We start from the raw sequence: 23,383 nt of genomic DNA on the forward strand, positions 1-23,383 counted from the left end.
TACACCAGGCTCCCCTTACAGGTGCCCACAGGAAGAGCTAAAGTCCTTAACATCAGAAAATGCCTGTATCTCCACCATTATAATGTCTTGGTGTTTATGTTTAGTATATATTTATATACTGTCTGTAAATCCTAAAAGGGGACTGGAGGGAAAATGTTGCCCAGTTCATAATTGATATGAATTACCATACTACTTTGCAACCAGAAAGAAAAGAGTTGAATCAGAATCTAATCAATAGGTGATGTATGAAGAATTCAGGAGTCCTCATCTGAAAAGACTATCATTGATTTAAATTGGCCCCTACTGGCTGTTTAACCACCGAACAGTAAAGATTTTTCAGCCTGATAAACCACAGATAATTCAACACCATTCTCGACATCAAAAGAAAAAGAAACATCTGTCTTGAAAAGAAGATCTGCAATTCTTGCTGACACAGAGAGCCATTATTAAGTCAAAAGGAATCCTTGCCCAAGTGCATTAGTTGGCTGAGTTCAGTGTTCCCACTTCAGCTATGTAATTCTTTTTAACTCCAGGGGCAAACCGTGTGAACGTCTTTGGTGACTTACTGAGGTCGAAGGCCAGTAGAGATTACACTTCTGGCTGAATCTGGTCAGTGCCTCTCTCAGCACCACTGGCACCCAGTTAAGAGTTAGAGAAAGGAACCTAAGCCCCTTTATTTGGCTGTCATACAAACAATGTGGGGACTTGTAATCTGTACTACATAGCTGAATCCACGTAATGAATTTGAGAAGGGGAGCATTTAAATTCTAAGCAGTCCAGACAATTGCCATGCACAGTCTGATTATCAGCACACAATCGCAACATTGGGTAGCTTTCAAAGTGAGCTGTATTATTGAAGCCATGAAATAACATGCTTATTAGCATTAAGGTACAATTGAAAACAATTGCACAAGCCTCATCTAATTTGATTACAAAAATGTTCAATTCTGCCAAGGGACAGAAAGGGGACATAAAATGAGTGAGTTCCCTACCAGGTTGTGAAACCCAACCAGTTGTTTTCAAACACTGCACACTGGCCTATTTCCTTTAGTAAAACCAGACTGTCATTCACTTTGAAGCTCAGCCTAATCACAGAAACCGAGAAAACACAAACAGGAACACCTGACATCTATAGTAGACCACCAGCTGGCAAAAGGCGCTCAGTTTCTAGGCAACTCTTCTCAGTTTCATGTGCTAATTGTGCTTTCAGGAAAGCATAACCACACACAAGTGATACAGAGAAAACCAAGCTGTGATGAAGTCAGTCACCCATGACCCACAATCTCTTTATAGTCTTTATGAGTTAGCAAGGATCTCACTTGACAAAGTAGCAGTTTGTCACATTACTCTTTATCAGTACAGGCATAGGCCATGCATTAAGGTCATATTTTCATTTAACGAACATTACATTTGTATTTTACCTAAGCCTAAATAAAACTCACCCTTTGCACAACAGGTAAATTTTTTTCAAAATGCTGGTTATTATAAGCCCGCATTTTGACACTTTACAGCTCAGTTAGTTTATGATGCAACACAACCTCCGAGTTTGATCATAAAACACTGGAAGACAAGACATAAACATGACAAAGAGATGTAAATGCAAGAGCTTCTCGTGCAGCATGGAATAAACTTTCATCTCAGTGAATTACAGCTCAACTGCTAAGACAAGTAATGCTTTCACATTTGCGGTAAATTTCAGGCGTTATCAAATTTAATATCTTTTCTAGTGTAACAGACTGTGTGTGTGCTATTACTATAGATAGTCCTTCAAAGCAAAAAGGTACACAAAGCTTTGCCAGAGAATCCTTCGCATGATGACAGAGGTTTTACCTGTGGAGACATCTGCACTCACTGATGAAAGGACAACATACATTAGTCAAGAGACAGCTCTTACAGCTACCAGCACTATGATGGGAAGTAAAAGTGATATAAAAAGACAGAAGGCACAGGGGACCGCAGGGTAGAGGACTGAGCCAAGATAAGTGGAGCTTACCAATTCGTTCAGTTATGAGGCAGTGGCCTAATTTGCCTGGTAAAGCAAAGTCACACAGAGAAAAAACTCCTCTCCTGTTACTGCTACTGCTACTGCTGTCAGCTATTGCTGTCAAACTGCAAAAGTGAAACAAACCAACATTTGGTAAAACTAGCAGTTTATTTCTAATGGAAACAGTGATATTCAAGATGCTAATATGCTGATGTTTGGCTGGAAAGATACTTATTATCTTCACCATCCAAGGTTACTGTGTTAACATTTTCTAATTAACACTTAACGCACAGTAATGCTGAGACTCATGGGAATTATATTATTTATGTATAAATTAGCAAAGCAATCCATTCAATGACATTTTACTCAAAACTACAAAAGGTCAACATCATAAGGGCGATAGGGAAAAAAAAAAGATCTTTATTACAGCTGTTTAATTCTTATTTTGTGCAGTTACTTACTAAAAAAAAAACTAACCCACTTTGTAAACACAGAGCTCAACTCCTTAATTTATCTTGTAGCACTAAGTAAAATCATTCATATCCTTATTATTACTTTAAACCAAGCTCAGGACTCAGGCCAACAAGATGAGTAGACTATTTTATAATACAGACTACTGTGGATGGAAGTGAGAATGGGAAAGGCTGACATCATTTGTATCTGCACAGATCAGGCAGGTGGGCCTGACGTCTGTTAGGTTGACTGGCATACACACAGCAGGTGGTTTGGTCCACTTTTCACTTGTCCTGGCTCAGCTTGACCTTGTCAATCCAGTTCCTTCCTTTCCTCCCTGGATCTGCAGGCTGCCTCGAGCCTGTGCCTGGTGTTTGTTAGATGACAGGGGTGCACTAGGGTGGTCTGCCGGGTATCACAACGACTAAAGAATTTAAGCTAACAGTGATAGTACATTAAATAAACAGTTATTACTGCCCTGGTGGTCATTTTTTCAATTGATTATTCTCTCAGAAAAATGTCATAGGTTATGCAGATATCTTCAAATGTCATATATGAAAACAAGGAAAGCCTGAAATCCTCATATCAGAGAGTGGAATGGGCCAATTTACATAACGTTCACTGCCAAAGTAGCTGCTGATTGGGCTGTGACTCAGTTTTCATTATGGAAGAATCTGCAGATCATTAGATTATGTTAGACTGTTTTCATCTTTGAGAAAAATGTCAAAAAAACACACATCACTGTAGAAGAGGTGAACATCAAGCTCTCAACCAATATTGAAAATAATATTAACAAATATTTGGTTTACAATGATAAATTAGTCATTTGAATGTTTGGCACACACATGATTTAAAAATAATATTTCCAACAGATGGCAAACTGATTGAAGAATCTTTTTAGCTTTAGTTGTCTGTTAATGTTCTGCTGATTGACTAATCAAACATACTAACCTTGTCACTAATCACCATAGTATAGTGAGGTTTCACAGTTGTGGTTAGATGTTTTCAGCAACATGTAGCTCACATAAGCTGCACTGAAAAAGGGTAGAATTATTTGTGCTCTAAATACTGATTTTATTAGGTTCTACTGCTGATTCTAAATCCCTTTCGTTTTCTCCCATTTTTCATCCTCCAACTCTGACCATAGGTCACTTCACAACAACAGTATCTATTACAAAAATAAGCCACATTCTTGTCAAGGTCACTAACTTGCATCCGACAGTGAGAGAGAGACTGTGCTGGGAGCAGAAATCCAGATAAGCTAAGCTGAGCCTATGAGGATTTCTCTCTAGCCAGCCCTCTCCATAGTCATAAATCTTATCTCGCAGCAAAGGGAAACCTGACAACAAACCGAGAGGCTGTCATCATCAGCTCAGCAACACAGATTCCCACCCAAATACCAATGATTCACTCTTTGACTTCTTTCAAGTCTGAGGCTTTGACCAAGCCTTTGAGGACAGGCTTGAAAAAAAAAAAAAAGAAGCAAAAAACAATCGAGCTCCCTGTGTAGTGGACTCAGTGTTTACAATCGAACATAATGTTGACAGCCGTGACCTAAACTCCAGAATGTCCTGAACTCAAAAGCCTAAAGCAGCCGAGCAAAAAATAAATACTCCTAGACATACTATCCAGAAACGTTATCAGCTAAGTAACAAATGACATTTTACTAGTCCTACATATTATACAAGGAAAACAAGTTGTTATTCAGGCTGTGAGATTTCCCCAGAGCCCCTAACCTCAAACTATTTATAGATGTTCTCTGTTAGTCTGTTTCCCTTGTGTTGACGCTCTGCTGTGGGTGGTGCCTTCTCCAAACATTCGAAAGACAATCCTAAACCACACATCAATGAACACACAAAAAAAAATTACAATGGTGCCAAATTACTTCCTATTGTTTTGTGGTAGGTAGTTGGACTGACACAAACAAATAGAAAACAATGAATATTATACTTTGCACAACAACCTGTCACTTTCAATATGAGTGCCACAATGTGGGAACCTGTGTGACTGGATGATATTAACAAAATCCGCTCTAGACTTGTCTGCTTAGAAAAAAAATGCTGCACAGGTTTTAGCTGTTCAGAGAGAAAAGCAGACGCTAAAGGTGTGAAGCATAAGGCAGTGGCTTTAGGAGTAGAAATATGTGTTTGTACATGTGGGGGAGTGCACTGTGCTCCCTGCTGCAGATAGTGCTCGAGCTACATTCTCTGTGCTGTCCCTCATGCTGCTACTTTATCTAGGGCTTGCTACTCTGATTGACCTCTATTGCAGGCTGTCTCACAGAGCTCCTATTGAACCGTGTCTGTCTTAATGGACAGTGATGTGCACCATTACTGAGTGCCAGTATTTTCTGCACTCCACACTCAAAGCCCTACCTTTACACCTTAACACACCTCAGGGCAATGAGCACTGTACCTAGCACCACACGACATTTCAACACTCTTACTGGTGAAAAGGAAAAATAGTTGCAAAGGCAGGTCACTAGGAAAGTGTGTAGCAGGGTAAGCTATGCCACAGTTTATTTTCTGATCCGCACAGCAAGTGTGTGACTTGTTTTGATAATTATAGTCTGGAACTGGCTTGGGTATAGTCCAGGGAGTTATGTGAGAAGCCTTTTCTGGAGTGAAAAACAAGCCAAAACAACCTGATCCAAAAATAAATCTACTTTAGCAACTGTCAAGTCAATATACAATCTGTTCAAAAACGTGTTAAAGTACTCAGTGGATGCACTTTGGCATTACAACAAAAGCAGACTGGCCCCTTAAATATTCTTAAGACAGCCAAAGGACATGCAGCAACATGTCAGCACAAAATACTGTAGTAAGTTTCCACACTGCAGCCACTGGTAGGAAATCTCTAAACAAATTATATCTCTGTTCCCTCCAGCTCATTAAAAGCAGTAATAAGTCAGGCTGTGGAGATGTCAAGGGAGAACAAATAAAGCGAAACCCAGTGTAACACACCAAATCTCCTGTCTCTGCCAGCCGATTAGCAGAGGTCTGCTGCTCTCAGCCATCAGAGTTTGATGACCTTGTTAGTCTGAGTGCCTAATCTGCTAATGCTCTGATAAAAATCAACAGTCAGTGCAGCCATTGTTGCCCTCTCCCCCAGTCTGCAGCTGCTATCCATAAACAGAGATGATACTTCCATCTTTATTTATCCAGAGGACTTACCAACAAAGTGTGCTGGTAAAGATAAAAGCCTTTTTAAAGTATTTTTAAATATGCATATATTGAGCAATCATTTATATGTAATAAAGAATATTCCAAATATGTCTAGAAATACCAATATTTTACCAATATTTTTCATTTTCAATAATCAGTTAGAACACTAGATAAAAAGCCATATTTATGCTATCCTTGGCTTTTATTTTAAGGTTTTTCAAGTTCATTCATTCCCAGAACTTTTTCCTCTCTGGACCTTAATAAATCACACCGAGTACAAGATTTGAAAAGAGATTGAAATAAATAACTTAAATCAGCATATTTTTGAAATTCTTCAGAAACCTCAGTTGACAAGTCACTGATGGGATTTCCATGATTACTCTTGACTTTGCTGCTAACAACTACACATAAAATACACTGTATATGGTCTATAAAAATTAAATGGATACACACAATGTTTGACATTCAGCTTAACTAGATTGGGATAAATCCCCAAGTCATAAAAAGGGGGCATGTAGTCTGAAGGTCATGTAGCACAGAAAAATGGGCTGTGAATTTTTGATTTACATTTTTTTAGGTAGTAAATGACTCATTATTCAGAAATAACCAAATTACCAGGACCTCTACAATAATATCCTCAACTATATTATTAACAATTAAAATACCATAATAATTGTGACATACAACTTGAGTGACTAGATTTAACAGCACAATGTCTCACTCTTCAAGGGATACATAAACCTAATGGATATGATTAAATATAATTTAGTTTTCCAGATGGACAGAGAGGCCCCACTCACGAAACATAATTGAATGTGTGAGCTCAGCTCATTGCCAAGGACTAAACAACTCCCTAGCCTCCACTACAAAAAGGAGCTCATTTCCATATTAACTTCACCTTTATTGATCCACTTACATGTCCTCTTCTCTTGCCACAACACCAACACCCTCAGGTCATTTTGTGATATTTGGAAACAGCAGAGTAGGAAACAAACGATCACAGGAATATTTAACTATCATGGAAAAAACAGTGTGTAGATGAGTTATTGCCCAGTCTTTGGGTAGCAGGTGAAAAGTCATCTGAGCAAAACAGCAACAACTACTTGGGACCACTAATAGCTAGCCCAGCACATCAAGTTAGAGAAGAATAATACACCTTCTCAATATGCCAAGCCATTAACCCATACATCTCACATGCTGCATACAGAATATGAAGTGCTGCTGTGTGGTAAGTACAGAATCCCCAGGTGTAAGCACAACATGTTTAAGAGCTCAGTTGTGCCTGCACCACACAGACTTTTGAATAGTCCTAAATGACAATGCAGTTACTTGGTCTGGGGGAATCATCATCTTCAAAACAGACCAATAGCTTTGAATGTGTAGTCAATGTTTGTTTTGTACATAAGTATCTGAACAGGTCGGTGTCCTGATCCTTCTGTTTGCAATGTGAGGCCAAACACAACTTGCTTCATGACGACAATAAACTATATCTTATCCCACATGTCCACAAGTGAAGACACAGAGGCAGTAACCTCTGCTTTATTTACATCATAAAATGATTTGACAGTTACAACAGGGAGATCTAAAGGTGCAGATAATAGTCCAGTAACAGCTCAAATCTGTGCAAATTTAAAAAACACACAAAGTTGCTATAATCAATAATTAAATAATAATGTATATGGCAGCAGATTAAAAACAATGTTGCAGAAATATCCATATATATTTTTTTAACTGATCAACACAATAAGCTGCCAGTGGTGCTTAAAAAGCCTAAAGGTTAGAGAAACAAGCTTGTAACTGGTAGGTTGCCAATTCGATCCCCAGATTAAATTTAGGTGTGACGAGTGAATACCTGCCCCTCCCTCATTAACACCACTCTGGTGCCCTTGAGGAAAGCCCTTAACCCCAGCAGCTCCAGTAAGGTGGTCAGAAGGTCAGACTGTGGTTGTACTGGATAGCTTCCAGGTGTGCGTCTGTGTGTGATTGTGAATCAGATCAGGGCGTTCCTAGACAGAGAGGGGGCCTCTCAGTGAGACTTCCTTGACTAAATAATGGCTGTAAACCAATAACGCTTTAAAGTACTCAGCATAGCTGCCCAACACTAAGTGTGCAGCCTGCCCATTTTCTCCCAATGTCTCCAGAGGTCAGGCTTCCTACCAGTCTAAAGACACAAACTGTGCATAAAAGAAAAAAATGTATGTATTAATGTACGTCTTGACCACAGGAAAAGTAAACGTCAATTGTTGGTCTATGGGAACTCTAGTACAGACTACTATCTACCTGGGTTATTAACTGTTTTTTGTTTTTGCATAATTACAGTTACTTTACCATTTCTAGCAGTAGCACCCACATCACGCCCTTACCCATATATGCTGTCTCTAAAAACCAAGTGACAGGACTGCTGTCCAAATGTGTCTGGAACAGGAACTGGGGGAAAAAAACACAGCGAGATAGGACGAACACTGCTTTGACAGGGGACACTTTCAATGCCCACAACAGACAATGCAACGCTTCAGTATTCAAGGACATTGATGCAGTCTCCATTGAGCATATCAGCATTCATAAGGGGGCTCTGCTGTGGCAGGGGTGACTTTGATGCATGTGCTACTCTTGTTTAAGGAAAGGAAACAGCATGAGAAAATCAAACCTTCATACACTAGAGACTATAAAAGTCATTGGCACACAACCAATTTCTGTGGAGCAGTATAAGCAGAGGACAACCTACATTTATCACTTATGGCATTTAATGCTTTTAATGTAGTAAATCATGCAAATACAAAAAAAAAAAAAAAAAAAAAACTATAAGCCACCAGGATCAGAAGTCTAGAAATGAGTCCCTGTAGTATTATTAACTTCATTTGCTGGACAAAGCAGAGAAATAAAAGGATGAAGTTGCAGAAAAAGCATCAGGTACAAGTGTCTGTTCCAATATTTCTTAACATTTAGCTCATAAAAAGCTTAGAAAATTTCACAGTGGAAATTGAACACTACAATTAAACTACAATTAAACTATGGCTCTTGTTTGGCATTAAGGGTAGGGTAGGTGATCCTGGAAAACGCTCAGTTTTTAACTGAAGAAATCCAACTCTGACGTGTCTTCAAAGCCACTTCCCCAGAACACATGAATGCACACTACCTTACGACTGAGGAGTAATTGTTTCTTCCATGAGAGAAGAGGATCACAGCAAACTCTCATGGCTCATTCAGATGTAACTTAGCTAACAGTTGTATTGGGATACTATATGCATGATAGTTATGTTGAAGAAATACAACCACCACAGCATCACTTTTCAGCCATCACTGAAAAGCCACGCTAATATCAATTCTGGTTGTAGTTCAAGAGTGTGAGTGAGTAGGACGTAGGTTGACAGACAGGTTGGACATCCAGTAGTTTTGTTTGGGATGAACTAAATGATTAGCTTTTTTCAGCCCTGCTGCTGCCACAGATGATGTCGGTGCATTTAATTTATTCACTGGCATCAGGATGAAAGAAGAGTCAGGACGGCTGAGTCATCTGCAGTGAAAAGATAGTTTATATGGGTATTCTGCTGACAAAATCTCTATCATAGCTCTTTATATAAAGTTATTTTAATCTTGTCATGTCTTCATGGGCCAACTATGGTCCTGGACAAAACGCCAATGCCAGCTGCATTAAAAAAAAGTAAATAAATAATGTAAACAGTAACAGACTCCATGATGCCAAAGTCAAATAGTTCCATGTCATCAAGTTTGAAAGGACTTGGCAGCAAAGCAAAACTTAGGGAAGGGGAACAGTACAATCTAACACTGTTTGTACACTTAATTCACATATAGTTTATTTATTTATCTTGAAGAGCATTAGATTGGGGTGAGGATTTAAGGGATTCAGTGGTGATGAAGCGTTAAGTTGTTGGACTGAGGCCCAGGTCAGTGAGCCACAAGATGCTTTACTTCTATATCAAACACTCTTTTCCTGACATGTTAAATGTGAAGAGTTTCAATTGAATAAGCTCATGACTATCATGCTTTGCCAAATACGCAACTAAGTACTGCTGATCAAACAGAATAATCCTTGAATAAAGCACCTATATTTTACCCATCATAATAAAGTACTGAAAATGTTTTACAGCATTGACACTGTAATTTATGATCAAGCATTTTTAATAAAATATAATGCAACTTCTGCCTATAACTGTGAATTTAACTAATACTCTTGGGATGTCAGTAAAGACGTATTTTCCACCATTGTAATGATGATTACATTTGAATATGAAAGCATACACAGTTCCTTATCTTTTGTACTGTACTTCCACATGTCGTTTCCACATCACGTTCATATGGAGTTTTGCTTTCAAACGTTTCAGTCAGGGATCGCTGTTGGATGGTATTTGGCTTATTTTACGCACTGATGCTCGGCACCTTAGTGATGCAAATATCGTATGTGGCTTAGGGTTTTTTTTTTTTTGTTTGTTTGTTTGTTGTTTTTTTGCTGAGTGCTGAGAGATTAGATATACTTTAATCATATTGTGATTTTATTGCAAATGCAATTAATTGTTCAGCCCTGTTTTCAATAACACAGTAAACACTCACCACATTAATCTGGTCTTGGAAAAAAAAGCCAAGAGAAATGCAAGCCAATTACAACAGTTCCAAATGCAGTGCTATATCATGCACAGTGAAAGCATCTATCAACTGATGAATGTTTGACATTGGTCCCAAAGGACAGACGTGTCCTTCCTTTAATTTCTACCAGCGGTATAATCCCCTTTTGAAACCCCTTTTAGGGTGCATTAGAAAGGCCCTGCATTCAAAGAGATGAGTGGAGAGCAGGGGGTGGGAATAATCATAAGGGCCTAGCTGTCTGTGTGGATTAGAATGGGAAAGAAAATCCTTTCAACTCAGATCTGTACTTCCAAGCTTGGAAGCATGCATTCAATGCAACAAACGTTTAATGCACACTTCTCAAAAAGGAAAACAGGACATCTATATTATTAAAATTCTTTGTAATATACAGGAGGCAGTTACTTACATCTAAACAGATAATATTCAATTATGCTCCAAATGGGCACGATAGTCACTGGATTAGAGAAAAGCTTGCATAAAAGCTTTGCTCTCGAGGCTGACCACTTAGTTTTGGCTCTCGGGCAAGACGGAGGAGAGGAGGGCATGTATCTACACTAACTTGTGTCTCCAAAATTTTTATGCTGAAATGTGGACTGCTGCTGTATTTTTGGCAGGCAGGTTTTTGACATGCAGCAAAATGTAGCAGGAGTCCAGAGAAACTTCTCAGCCAGAAAAAACAAACTAACACTCCAAACAACACCATCTGACATAAGAAAAGGGATTAGCCATTATGTCTGTTTGCTCAGTTGTCCAACTCTGCTAATGTTTCAATTGCATGTGAAACGACAAGCCTGGTTGTGGTTAACAGGACATTCTCCTTATTATGCTTATCACGATTACGTTTAAAGGACTATCCAGCCAATCAAGTGGTATTTTTAGGCCAATTATAGATAATCGCACAGTGGGAGCTAGTGCTGAGGACTGAGTTAAGAATCTGACTAGTTTCTACAGCGAGCTTGACCAAGCTGTATTGTTCAAATCAGAAAGCAATAGTGCAATGAGGTAAAAATAAATAAATAAATCACAGCAGAAACAACAGTGATTCACTGAATTTGCTTCATTTAACAACCGGAAGAAACCATTTTCTCTATAATTACTCTTGCTCAAAAACTGCTACTTGCTTTTCCTCTGTTTTAAGTTATAAACCATTGGACTAAATACTTTCTCACTGAGAGCTTCATGGTCCAACCTGGTTCCATACTGGTAATCACTTTAATATGTGCCTCAGAAAATTTAAGGGTCAAACAACCATGACCAACGAATTAAGAGGAGGAAATTCTTTTCACTTGGCCAAAACAATAGAGTTTGTACAGAGACAAAGCCTTCGGAAAGTGAGAAATCCCCAAACAGTCTGCAAACTCTTTTACAACCATGGCAAAGCAGTACAAAGTTAAGGTTTGAGCCATCTCTTGCCTCGCTGGTAGAAAATTCCAGTCGAGGTGGGGGGGTGTGGGGGACCTTGTCTGCTCCTCCCCACTGTGTGGGTTTTGTTCTGCTAATCAGACCACATGCCTCAAGGATTCAGGAATCCAAGAGCTCTCAGCTAGCTCCTCTCATTCCACATACAGCCGCAACAGCCTGTGACAAACTATTCAGTGTGTTGGGGGGTTAAAGACTCTATCCATTCATAACACTGTTCAGCCCTCCCTCCCTCCTCTCCTAATCTCAGGCAGTTCTTTACCACCACCCCTCTCAACACACACATACCCTCCTCTTCCTCTTACCCCTCTGCCCTCTCTCTTCCCTCAGCAGAGCCATTTTTTTATCTGTCTGCATACTGCACACTGGGTCTGAATAGGCTCATGGTTTATTATTAGACTACGGTCCAACCACACATCCACCACAGTTTGAAATAGAAGAAACAGAACGAGGCCTACACTGAGTTAGTGCAATAAAAGTCATGATATTTGCCTTCTCTTTTCTCATTTGCTTTTTCGCCTTCGTTTTTTTTTTTTTTTGATTTGTTTCCTCTCTGTTCTCCCCTCCCTGGCTCGCTTGCTACTCACGCATTGAGAGGCGAAATGAGGCACGCTGGAAATTTGCAGGCTGACAATGGAAGACAGCTGCTCTCTCGCTGCATAAGTCTTTCATGAGCTGAATTAGTTGTACAAGCCTTTGCTCCCTTCCCCCCACGCATGCCTCCCGCATAGCAAGCCGATCCAGACACAGCACAACACACCTTGTGGAAAGCTTAGGACAGAGAAAGACAGGAGGAAAGACAAAGCGTGATACAGGCTTTGTTTGACAGATCTGCAAATGCTTTTTGCAGAGCGGTCCAATATGTTTTGTGTCCCTGTAGAAAATTATCACATCAGTTCTGTAAGAACATAGAGTTTTATTATGTTGTGTTTGTTCAAAACAGAAGACAAAGTGGAATTTCTAGAATGAGAGTGAAAATATACTTTTAGGGCCAAATGCCAGAAGCTTTTACAGGTTTCAGAGGCCAACACTCAAACATTTTGAATTTACTGGAAGTTTTCTGAAAAGGATATCTGGGGTCTGTTTTTCTGTTACAGCATATTTTAAAACAAAGAACTCTGATCTGACCACATCTGAATTGTGACTAAACTAACAGAGAATGATCAAAAGTCATCTTCTGAAATCAAAGACTATTAAAAAAAACAAACATTACAATTATGTAAAATGAAATCTAACGATGAAAAATACACAAGGTCAAAATTTCAGATGAATAACGTAACAGAGGAAAAATACTTGTGGTAAAATTAAAGATTGTGGGTCATGGCATCCTTTTTCTAATGCAATATCTGAATCTGTTGTCTGCTGAGAGGGCTGAGGAACATGGTGGCTTATGTTATATGGATTCTCTCACATGGATTTTGAGGATATGGGATGATCACTAGTCTATTCCACAATGTCAATCTGAATGTTTTTGTAAGTGTAATAGGTTCTTGATTGAAACTGAAGCATGGGTGCGGAAAGTGGACTATTAAATTAATTCAAATTCCTGTCAATCAGCTAATCTATTAATAAATTTATCACTACAGCTCTTAATGTTGCAGCAAATGGATGTGTAGGAGAGAGCCAATTAATCTTGGAAGCAGGTTATAAGTTATGTGGAACCTCGAGATGGAAGCGTTTAAACTTAATTTACATTTCAGATTTATTCTTTTATTTAAAACTTCTGCTAATACTGTGCTCATGTGACAGCCTAAACCTACACCATCACACATACACAAACAGTATGAGGCTGGTGGAGAAAACACAAAACGCTCTGTGTGCTTTTTTTTTTTAAAAAAAATCATTTTGAGATTGTCCAAAAAAATGACAGTGAATGACAGCAGGGGTGCACCCTGGACAGAGAATATATTCCTGAATTATTGAGGTTTTTCTCGCTGTATATTTCTGGAAGGTTTATAGGATGACAACTCTTAAAAATACATTTTTCAATGACAGTTACCAGACGTTCAAAACAGCTATTGTATGCAACTGCCATTAAATTGTGACACATGAAAATATTAGCATTTTGCTGTAGGTTAATTTCTCCATCATGTTACTGCACAAGCCATTTCAATGTACACCGACTGTACAAGCGACAAGACACTGGTCATCTTGACAATGTGTGATAGTCAGTGTGCTAAAAAAGGAATATTCCTGGGATATGGACATTCATATTTAATAATAATATAAAAAGGACTCAACCATTATTACTCTTACTGTAGTTACATTTTTACACCCTGCACATCTGTTCAGCAATTAGCAAGAACTCAGAAGTCATGTCCATTATTAACAAACGTATTTATTGATTAGTTGGATATAGTGATGTAGCTGACACACTGTCATGGTGAGCAGCTGAAGAAACATTCGTGTTTTCAGTTTTCAGCCCGAACAAAGTAACTTGCACATCTCACGGAACAGACAGACTGCTGTTTTATCTGATGTCACACTGGCTCAAAGACACAGGCATGAGACCCATGTCACCCTTAACCTCCACATTCAATGCACCACTGACTTTTGGTTTCAGTGTAAAATTCTAGTAAACAAGTGGCCTTTTCATGTGAGAAAATTTAAGATCAGTTTAAATGTCGTCACATAAAAATAATTTGAGTTTATTTTTCTTTTTATGTGTAGCAACTTGTCTAAGGGTCGTATTCTGGCAATAAAATATTGAAAACAGATTTATCCATATTCTTCGGTAAAAGTCCAATGAATCGATTAATTGAAAACATAATCAACTGAATAATCAAATATTGAAATAGTCATTTGTTGCAGCCCTAGTCTGTTCTGTTTTGCCAACAAGCTCAAAGCTTTTCACATTACTGTGAAGGCAGCAGCTAATGGCAGATGTGGAAAACAATTAGTGTCAAATGTTTACTTTCCGTAGTAGTGAGGGACTCCCTGAGGGCGAACGCTTCAAACACGCAGAGGCAACAACAAAGAAATCACAACAGCAATGAACTGGGGCAGGGAGGAAATCCAATATCATTTATCAACTTCTTGTGGATTTAAACATGGATATGAACATGTTTTTTTTATTTCTTTAAAACTGAAACGCAGTAAAAACTACTACATTTAATATATTTAGTGATTAGTAGAATAAATGATTTAATTAATTATTGTTAATGTGTACATACACCTTCTCTAAAGCACGATTAGAAATATATATATATATATTTTCCATATTTACTTCAGTCATATTGATTAGCCCGCCAGATATAATTTCTCACTTGGTACGTGTAAGGGCTGGTTCATGCTCAAACAGAACTCTTTGTAAGATTTGTCATCTGACCACATTGAAAATCAAATTGTCTATAGCTCCTGGAAGATATCCATACCAAAGCACTCTGTTGTACACACAAAAATGTGTAACAAATGGGAGTAAATAAAGAGGCTAGAGTAAAGTCCTGGCTCGTTTCTCTGTTGCACAGCTGAGTGCACAGCATGTCAGTGGGAACGTCAGATTGTCGATTTTGGAAATGGCCCTATAGTATATTAGACCTAAAGGAGATCTAACATACTAGCGAAGAAACTACTGATCATCTCTGCAGAATTAACTGTACTAGACCATGGAAGGTATGCTAACGGCCTCTAACTGCTAACTTTGTAGTGAGCTTCTTGATGTAATTTGCTCCTCTTCTTAAAATAAATCACTTGGTGTTTTCAATTCCAGGGCATTTAAAAGCCCTGGCACTACTTAAAAGTAATGAGCTGTAACACAATAGCTACAGTCAGTCAGGGACGGGCAAAGAGAAAGAACTCCAGCTAGCTATCATGAGATCCCTCCACTCCCCAAACTGGACATCAGCAGCAATGCAGAGCAGTGGCTGTGCTGCTTCATTCAAATGAAGCCTCGCCCCCCCCTCCCCTTTTCAAAGTAACACTGCCAATGTAATTTTCCGTGAGAGCTGCTCCATTTATCAAGGCCAGTCGCACACTGAGGCAGCTGACGAATGCCTTACTCTTCTAGATTTGTATAATGAGAGGTAGGAGAGAGAGACACACTCAGAGGTGGTTAGCACTTGTACGAAGGAAGCAGCGATGATTTATTCTGCATCTGAGAGCCAATGCTTTAGGGAGCTTTAACTTAGGACACAGACAGTGTAACCACGCTATTACACCTCTACCATGGAGAACAAGATTGTGAGTGAAACACGTACTGATTAATGTTTGGATTACATTGGACATGGGACAGCTACATCTTTTAACATTCAAGCCGTAATGAGGCTAACAGATGTCCAAATCTACTTCCTAACAGTAACAGTTGTCTCACTTCTTTATTGGATTAACTGATTTAATTACTCAAAATATACACAATATCTACGGCAACCAAACATTTACAGTATACATTTAGTATAGGGTGGATGCTGATTAGGAAACTGTTGCCTCTTTCTTCCCCATTCAATTCACAGAATTTCATAGGATACAAAAAAAAAAAAAAAAAGAAAACCTAGCCTGTGGATATTGAAAATTAGCTACACTTACTACTGTGGGTAGCGTGCGAGAAAGAAATGTATTAAATAGTACTAAATCAACTGCCACATCTGCAATGGCAAAGTCATGTGAAACTCTCATTTTAGGCATGAGGGACATGTTTTAGCTGATACTATGACAGATTTCACAATGTCACAGCAGGAATGAAACAGCATGAGACTGATGCAGAGGAGCACTGTCAGTTTTCATGGCTCCAAAATGTTGTTCTGTTGTTTGCAGCAGTCTGCTTTTACTTTTGCCAGTGGGAATATCTGCCACAGAATCACACAGTTGTATGCAAGCTGCAGGAATTGTACCTAAGGTAAAATATCAAGATGTGTAAGCTAAGGCTTGTAACTCATACCAAACAACTTGTCAAACAGGGTCTCCAAAGTCCCCAAGAAAAGCACCGGGCTGTGAGTTTAACATAGTGACCGCGTTTGGAACTGCAGCTAATGTGACACTGTGTGTGGCAGCACCCCCCCTTCCCTCAGGCATACATACATACATAATCATTACAAAAGAAATGGCCGCAGCACAACTGCATTCTTCTGATGTTAGATTATGTTTGCATTATTGTAAATGCAGTGAGAAAAAGCCAAATCAGTACATGAGCCATTAGTTTGTTTTTCATTACAATTTATTTTCCCCACAATATCCATGTATCCTTTAAGCTTGCCTTTCATGACTTCCAAAATGAATAAAGCTGTGGTCATTCAAATGTCCGTGGGTAGGTGTTATCAAACTGTCTCAACATTAGTTTTGGATCCATCCCTCCTGATCTTGCCCTGACCCTCATCATCGTGTGATGAATACTATATAATGGTTTGGTTTTGTTCTTTGTGAGCATTCTGTTCTACACTTGCAATGTATTTCTAACATTTATTAACTGGGGTTGCAAACCTTAAAACTGTTCTTCAAGCTGAAATGGTTGTGCGGAGCAATATAATCGCATCCTTTTTCATCACATTTTCAAGGACACATTTCTCCAGTTAGCCATTTGAAAGCAGTTGTGACCTCTCTGCTTTAATTCAGTGCTATCAACCAATTCATGTGGTTCTCCCTCAAAAGCTTTTTCATTCTTAAAGACATTATGATTGCAAAGACTTTCATGAAATTTTCTTTCATAGCAGTCAGTCCAAGGAGACTCTTCAGCTTGTGTTCACGACTGGGTGTCCTGGATTTAAAGGAATCAAACAGGCTTCCTCGTTGCCCATCCCCCATACCACTTTCAGAGCAGCAGGAAAAACGACGAAGGCGTGCTTTGCACCAGCTCCCTCCCCCACACTCTGCTCCACCAGGCATTGCTGGGGCTTGTGGGATTAAGAATGGAACACGATGACAGACAAAAACAGTCCTCAGCACCTCCCTGCTCTGCTGTCTTTTATACTGTGAGAGCATGAAAAGGCTGCTATGAGGCATACAATAGAGACAGTGATAGATCAACTCCATGAGTGAACAAGATAAGTGTGGGTAAATAGCTTCACAGATCTTTATATTGTTCATGTAGGACAATGTCAGCTCTAAAATCATGTAGGGGAAGAAAAAAAAAAAAAAAAGGTAACACGATGTGACATATTTAAATTCACAGGCATAATGAGATGTGTGTGTGCGACACTGTCTATCATATTCTAGTCTGACATGAGTACTTGATTTTACTGGCTTGTGTGCAGTACATAATTCAAGAAGGAAGAAAACATTACTGTGTGAGCTATTTCCTGTAGCTGGTCTCAGCCTCATGTTCGTCAAGGGTGCCCTTATTCACCATGCGGTAATAAAAAAGAAATCAGCAGTAGGTCTTTTCATGCATCACATGTCAGATAGCTTCAGGGAATGGAGTGTATCTCTCAGCCTGCTGTTGGTGACAGGCTATCTCAAAGCACAGCTTCAAGAACCCTACAGTGTTTGTCCTATTGTGTCCTTTTCCAAGCCAGTATTTTTCCAAAGATACTTTTTACAATTTCAGCTCCATTGTTGCTAAATACTACTGGCTTCTGGAAAAGACATCCGTAAGTGAAATAACTTGGGTCCGTATTATTGGTTTTTTTACACATTTTAACAACTGTACTTGTTAAAACATGGAGCTCAGAAGACCACTTAACTTTTATAGCACTCACTAGAAAACCTCCATAATACATTATCAGGCTATCGGCTAACGTATTATCATGTAAGGTTCGACTTAAACACAGAAAACCATTTCTGTTTATCATAACAGATTACATACCAGGTTATTTATTTATACAAATGCACCCAGCAGCTGCAAATGGTTTTTATCAAATATATATATATATATATATATATAAATAAACTTAACTGTCAACAGCAAGTTTGCAAACATCAAGATACTTTCGCAATATAAGATCACCAACTGCATATATCTCTGGTAAAACATGGAATTAATGAGGAGCTTGGACAAATGCAAAGATAGTCCAAGACTAGTCTGCAAAAAAATAACAGAATGTAACAACATACTGAAGAAATTTTAGCAGAAACAAAAAAAAAAAAAAAAAAAAGAGTAAAAAGAAAAACTTACCTTTTCATTTTTGATCTTCTTTAATGTCTTGCATTCACTATTGCCATTTTCCACCTCTTCTGGTTCAGTTTTTGTGGTCAATGCTGGTACTATCCCAACAGGTTCAAGTGCAATATTCCCCATTTGATTGGCTTCTGCCAAGTCTGTTGATTGTGTGTTCTCAAAGGATGTATTACGACTATTCCCCAAAGCAACTTGGGCTTGAGACACAACATCTTTCTCCACAGCAGCTATTGCCACGACTGTGGCACCATCTGTTTTGTCCTTCTTACTCTTCCCACTGGCCCCTTCTTTCTCTTTTTTACCACTCAGAACACCTCTAGAGGCTTTGCCCCCCTTTTCCATGTTCTTTCCAGAGGTGGAATTATTGCCAGCAGCTCCTGCACTTGCTGCTGTGCTTGTTGGCTCTCCTTGAGTCCGTCCTGTAGTGTCTTTTTTGCCCGCATCTCCAGCTGAAGCTTTGTTATTGTCTTTAGAGTTCTTACTGCGCTTGTATTTGGATTTGCTTTCCTTGCCTTGAGAGCCAGACACTGGACTAACAAACCTGATATTGTCAGGCAGTGCTGCCACTGCACTGGGTGGTGCCGCCATGCCGTCCTTGGTACCAGACATCTCAAGTTTGTCCTTCTCTAAGTCAGCGTCAAGGTCAATAATCAGATTTCCAACACCGATATCCCACTCATCCCCGCTGTCGTAAGTGTCCACCGCATTAGAGTCCACACCTTTCCCGCCTGCAGTGCCACCACTTAGGGACATTTTAGTGCCAACGGCCCAGGATTGCCTCAGTGAGGTCCAACACCCTCTCAGACGGTTGGGACTCCGGGGCAAGGGTTAGAGAATCCTCACGATGTACTTGTTCCTGTCCCATTTAACCACATTTTGCCCTAAAAAGAAATAACGAGTTCTATTAGTATAATAATTGAGACATAAAATAATGACACTACAGCTCTGCCATTAAAGAACAGAGTATTTCATTGGGTACAAAACACACACACACACAAAAAAAAAATCATTTGATCATGAGCCAGTAATTCTCTGATGATCACTGCGCAAACCACTATGGTATTACCCACTGGTGTGACAGCACTGCTCCGAAACCCTCTCTTCATAATCACTTCCCACAGTCGTCATGGCAACCATGGGAAATGCAGCCTAAATCCTGCTTTGACAGCCAAGGTGGCCCCACTGTTCTGAATGACTGGCTCTCTTTTCACAAGGCACTACTGATAGTGTCACTGCTGATAAATAAGGAGTAGCTGGCCTCACACACCCCCGCATGGTTTATGGAGCCATGCCTTTTCAACTCAAGAGCACAATGGTAATCTTGCATTAACAGAGGAGCTTAAAAACGTGAATGAACCAGTGTATGTCTCAGGAGAACACTGGTCTGTTGGATTTGCTTAAACAAGACAACTTAAAAGTCATATTTCATATATTTTAGCAAATAAAGACGACATTCCTCTACAAATCCCAGTCGTATCTAATGTTGGACATTATGTGCATGGATATTTGTATAACATCGTTTTAACATCTGCAATATGTCTGGAACCTCGTGAAATTAAAGCTATTCTCTTGCTTCATCAGTTTTTAGAAGACAGCAGGCTCTTTGTACTGGCATAAGAAATGAGAGCATTATTAATGTGAAAATGCACTCGCTTGTTTGTGCTCGTTGTGGCAGAGGTTGTGAGACAAGGTCTGTAACATCTTCTTTATGATTTCTTAGTTCTATACTACACTGAAACTAAACTGGGCAATTTTAATGTAAAGCGTATTCAGTTTCCCCTTATGAATAACACATACTATATAAATACAATTTGACTTAGCAGCTCCATTAGTACCATTATTGCTCTATTTACCTACTTGCCTTGAGCATCTACCAATTACTTTATCAACTTTGGATTTTTAAAATTATTCATAACAAAAATGTTATATATTCTTAAAATTTGTTTCTAAAGTATAAAACTGAAAAATGCACAATGTTCATCAATGACCTGTGTAACCAGCTGAAGTGCATAATACTCCTGATACTGTGTTCTGGGAAATAGATGTCAATTAACCTTGTGGATGTTCAAATTCTTAAATGAAGAACTTGAGTAGCATTGAAACCAGTGGATCAGTTGAACCCCTCAGAAACTGTAAATAAACCAGTTCCGATGGTGTTAAACATGAAGATGAAATGGTACCTGAAAAAGAGTCAGTGTTTGGAGAACCTTGTGCTTATTGTGTCGAGAGTGTGCTGCATGTAGGGTAAATAATTAACACTTGCATCTGTAGTTTTCATCTGCCCTTGCAATAAAAAGCATGAAGGATAAGAAAACCTGAGCACAAAAGACTCTGGAGTGGTGGTAGGGGCGATAAGATCAATACCACCTCTAACAGGATGAATTCTGATGAGTCTCTCTGTGGTGAACAGACTTCAATGACAAAATACAGCAATACAAGAGTACAGAGTGCATAAAGGTTCTTATTTCTGGTTCAACAGTATCAGTTTCACATTTTCTTTCTAATTGGTATCTGTAATATATTTTACTAGGCCACTGCTGTATTAGTTCTACTAAAAATTATTTTATTAAAAATCCATCCTTGCAATGATTATTTGATTAATTCATTGATCGGTCTAAGATATTAATCTGTATCTATTTTAAAAGCTGATTAATCGTTTAGTCTTTTTCAAGCTAAATTGCTAAGTCTTTGCTGGTTTTTCATTTGTGAATTTCAGGATTGGCTGCTTCTTCATCGTATAGTAGAGTTCCTTCAATTTTTTGTTTTTGCTAAAAGCGAATAATATTCTGGTGTATTCTAAGTACATTAAAATGTGTTTTAAATTGAACAAATTCCCATTTACTGCACTTTAAGTGAAAAATCGATAAATACTTCAAAAAACATCAGCAACATGCACATTTTTAAATTAAGATGTTAATATGTTCTACTCTTTAGTAATCGTGTAGATTTAACTTCTATTTTTTAGACGTAAAAATACAGAATCATTACTCTAACTCATCATAACACACAATCATTAAACTGCAAATGCTGAAAATTACAAATTCACTTCACATCCTCAGAGAATTAGCTTTGTGCAAATACAGTTCACTCTGATGGACTTATTAAGTCAATTCCTAAAGCCTCTCCAATAACTGTGACAGCATCAAAAGAGATTTCGTGGGGACATCAGCATACTCTCGGCTTCATTGCTGTTAATTGTCTAGAATGGAAGAGCTCAAAGAAATATTCTATATAACCTCATGTCAAGTTAAGGCCCTGACTCAGTCTTCATAAGGGCCCAGATTTACCTTATAATAAAGCTACAAAACAAACAAACCAAAAAAATGCACTGAACTGATGCAGTACCAATACTAGTGCTCAATCCTTTAAAGCTAGATTGTTCCCACCGACTGACAAAGAAGCAGTCGTTTTGCACATCTACCATTAGTCAGCTCCCATTAGAACAACAGTCCAACATGGCAGCTGGATCACATAATACACATAGCTCAGTGTGATTCAGTTAAGGGACCGTTTATATAACCCCCCCAAGCAATGACAGAGGTAAAACTGTTGAACAATCATTTGATCACTGAACCTGCTTATTCCTCACAGATGGCTCCCCAAAGAAACAACAGTCAGTAGCAGGTTTCGGAGGGTGGAGAGATGCAGCTGTCCCTGTTCGACTGGGTAAGCAGTTGTGAGGTCTAATTTGTCCAACACCTCCACAAAAGAGAGGTTGTAACTCTATCGGCAGTTGACCTACTGTACTGCCCTTAGCTGGAACTGCAACGCAAGCCCCTTTTGAAAAAGCCCCACTGAGGAAATGTCCCAGTGAGTGTCCCGTTGAGCGAAAGGCATGCAGGCTGTGCAACTCCCAGAGTGCTTGTCCTTTTTTCACAGATCCAGTTTCATTCAGCTATCTATCACAGAGGCCACATGAGGGTGATTCTGCCTTGAAGGTACAGAAAAAACAACAGGGGAAGTGATCTCTGGTTGATTTGCTGTAGAGCACAACTAAATCAGACCTGGTGTCATTCTCTTCATGTGAGGAATACATCCAGAGAACAGAAATTAGATTGTGAAGTTCAACTATAAACAAGGTCCAAGGTTTGGATCCAGAGCGGTTGCAAAGGAAAATGTGGAAAATAGCAACAGGCACAGGGGGGGATACAAGGGACTGTCTTAAAAACTGCCAAACTTTGACAGCACTTTCCAGCACGACCAATGCAAGCAACTCTCCAAAAAAATCATGGAATTCAGCACAAATACTTTCAGTTTTTCTGTAACAAAGAAAGCTTGATGAATAACATATTCTTCAACTCCTGTATATATCAGCATGTAGAACAGGTCACTACAGATTGAACTGCATAAAAAAAACAGCTGCTCATGTCAGGCATTAATGAGATATGCCCAAAAATTACACAGTATGATTATCTCAGCTAAATACTATTTCAGCATATGATATTATCACAATAATTACTGAAGTAAGATGAAAACTTTGAACTGCACTGAAATCTAGCGATTTCAATGACGAAGTCATCGTTTCATTCGATTTTAAATCACTTTTTAAAGAAGGTGCCTTCATTTAGAACAATAAGTGTCATGAACATCGGTTTCTTCATGATAAATGTTACTGGCATGCCACTCAGTCCAGGCCTTTGTTAGTTGTTGTTCCAGTTATAATTACAACCATAAAAACATACACTGTGCTATGATGTTCTTATTTTTTATTGAGGT

At 38.9% G+C, this 23,383-nt stretch overlaps 1 protein-coding gene across 3 annotated transcripts in view; it reads right to left on the minus strand.

Moving 5' to 3' along the window:
* The window catches only part of znf609b (zinc finger protein 609b), a 65,410-nt gene that overhangs the window by 26,104 nt on the left and 15,923 nt on the right, over positions 1 to 23,383 (minus strand). Inside the window, exons 1-2 of one of the 3 annotated variants that reach the window (XM_026319978.1) lie at positions 22,242 to 22,354; positions 18,665 to 19,548 (exon numbers count right to left, since the gene is read on the minus strand). In XM_026319978.1, coding sequence (XP_026175763.1) covers positions 18,665 to 19,420 — 756 coding nt within the window. In that variant the 5' untranslated portion in view covers positions 19,421 to 19,548; positions 22,242 to 22,354. Of the gene's footprint in view, positions 1 to 1,830; positions 1,955 to 18,664; positions 19,549 to 22,241; positions 22,355 to 23,383 lie in introns of those variants that run through there. The other 2 variants (XM_026319977.1, XM_026319979.1) reach the window with 2 other exon arrangements.

This window comes from Mastacembelus armatus, chromosome 3, assembly GCF_900324485.2.
Source record: "Mastacembelus armatus chromosome 3, fMasArm1.2, whole genome shotgun sequence".
Classification (NCBI taxonomy): Eukaryota; Metazoa; Chordata; class Actinopteri; order Synbranchiformes; family Mastacembelidae; genus Mastacembelus; species Mastacembelus armatus.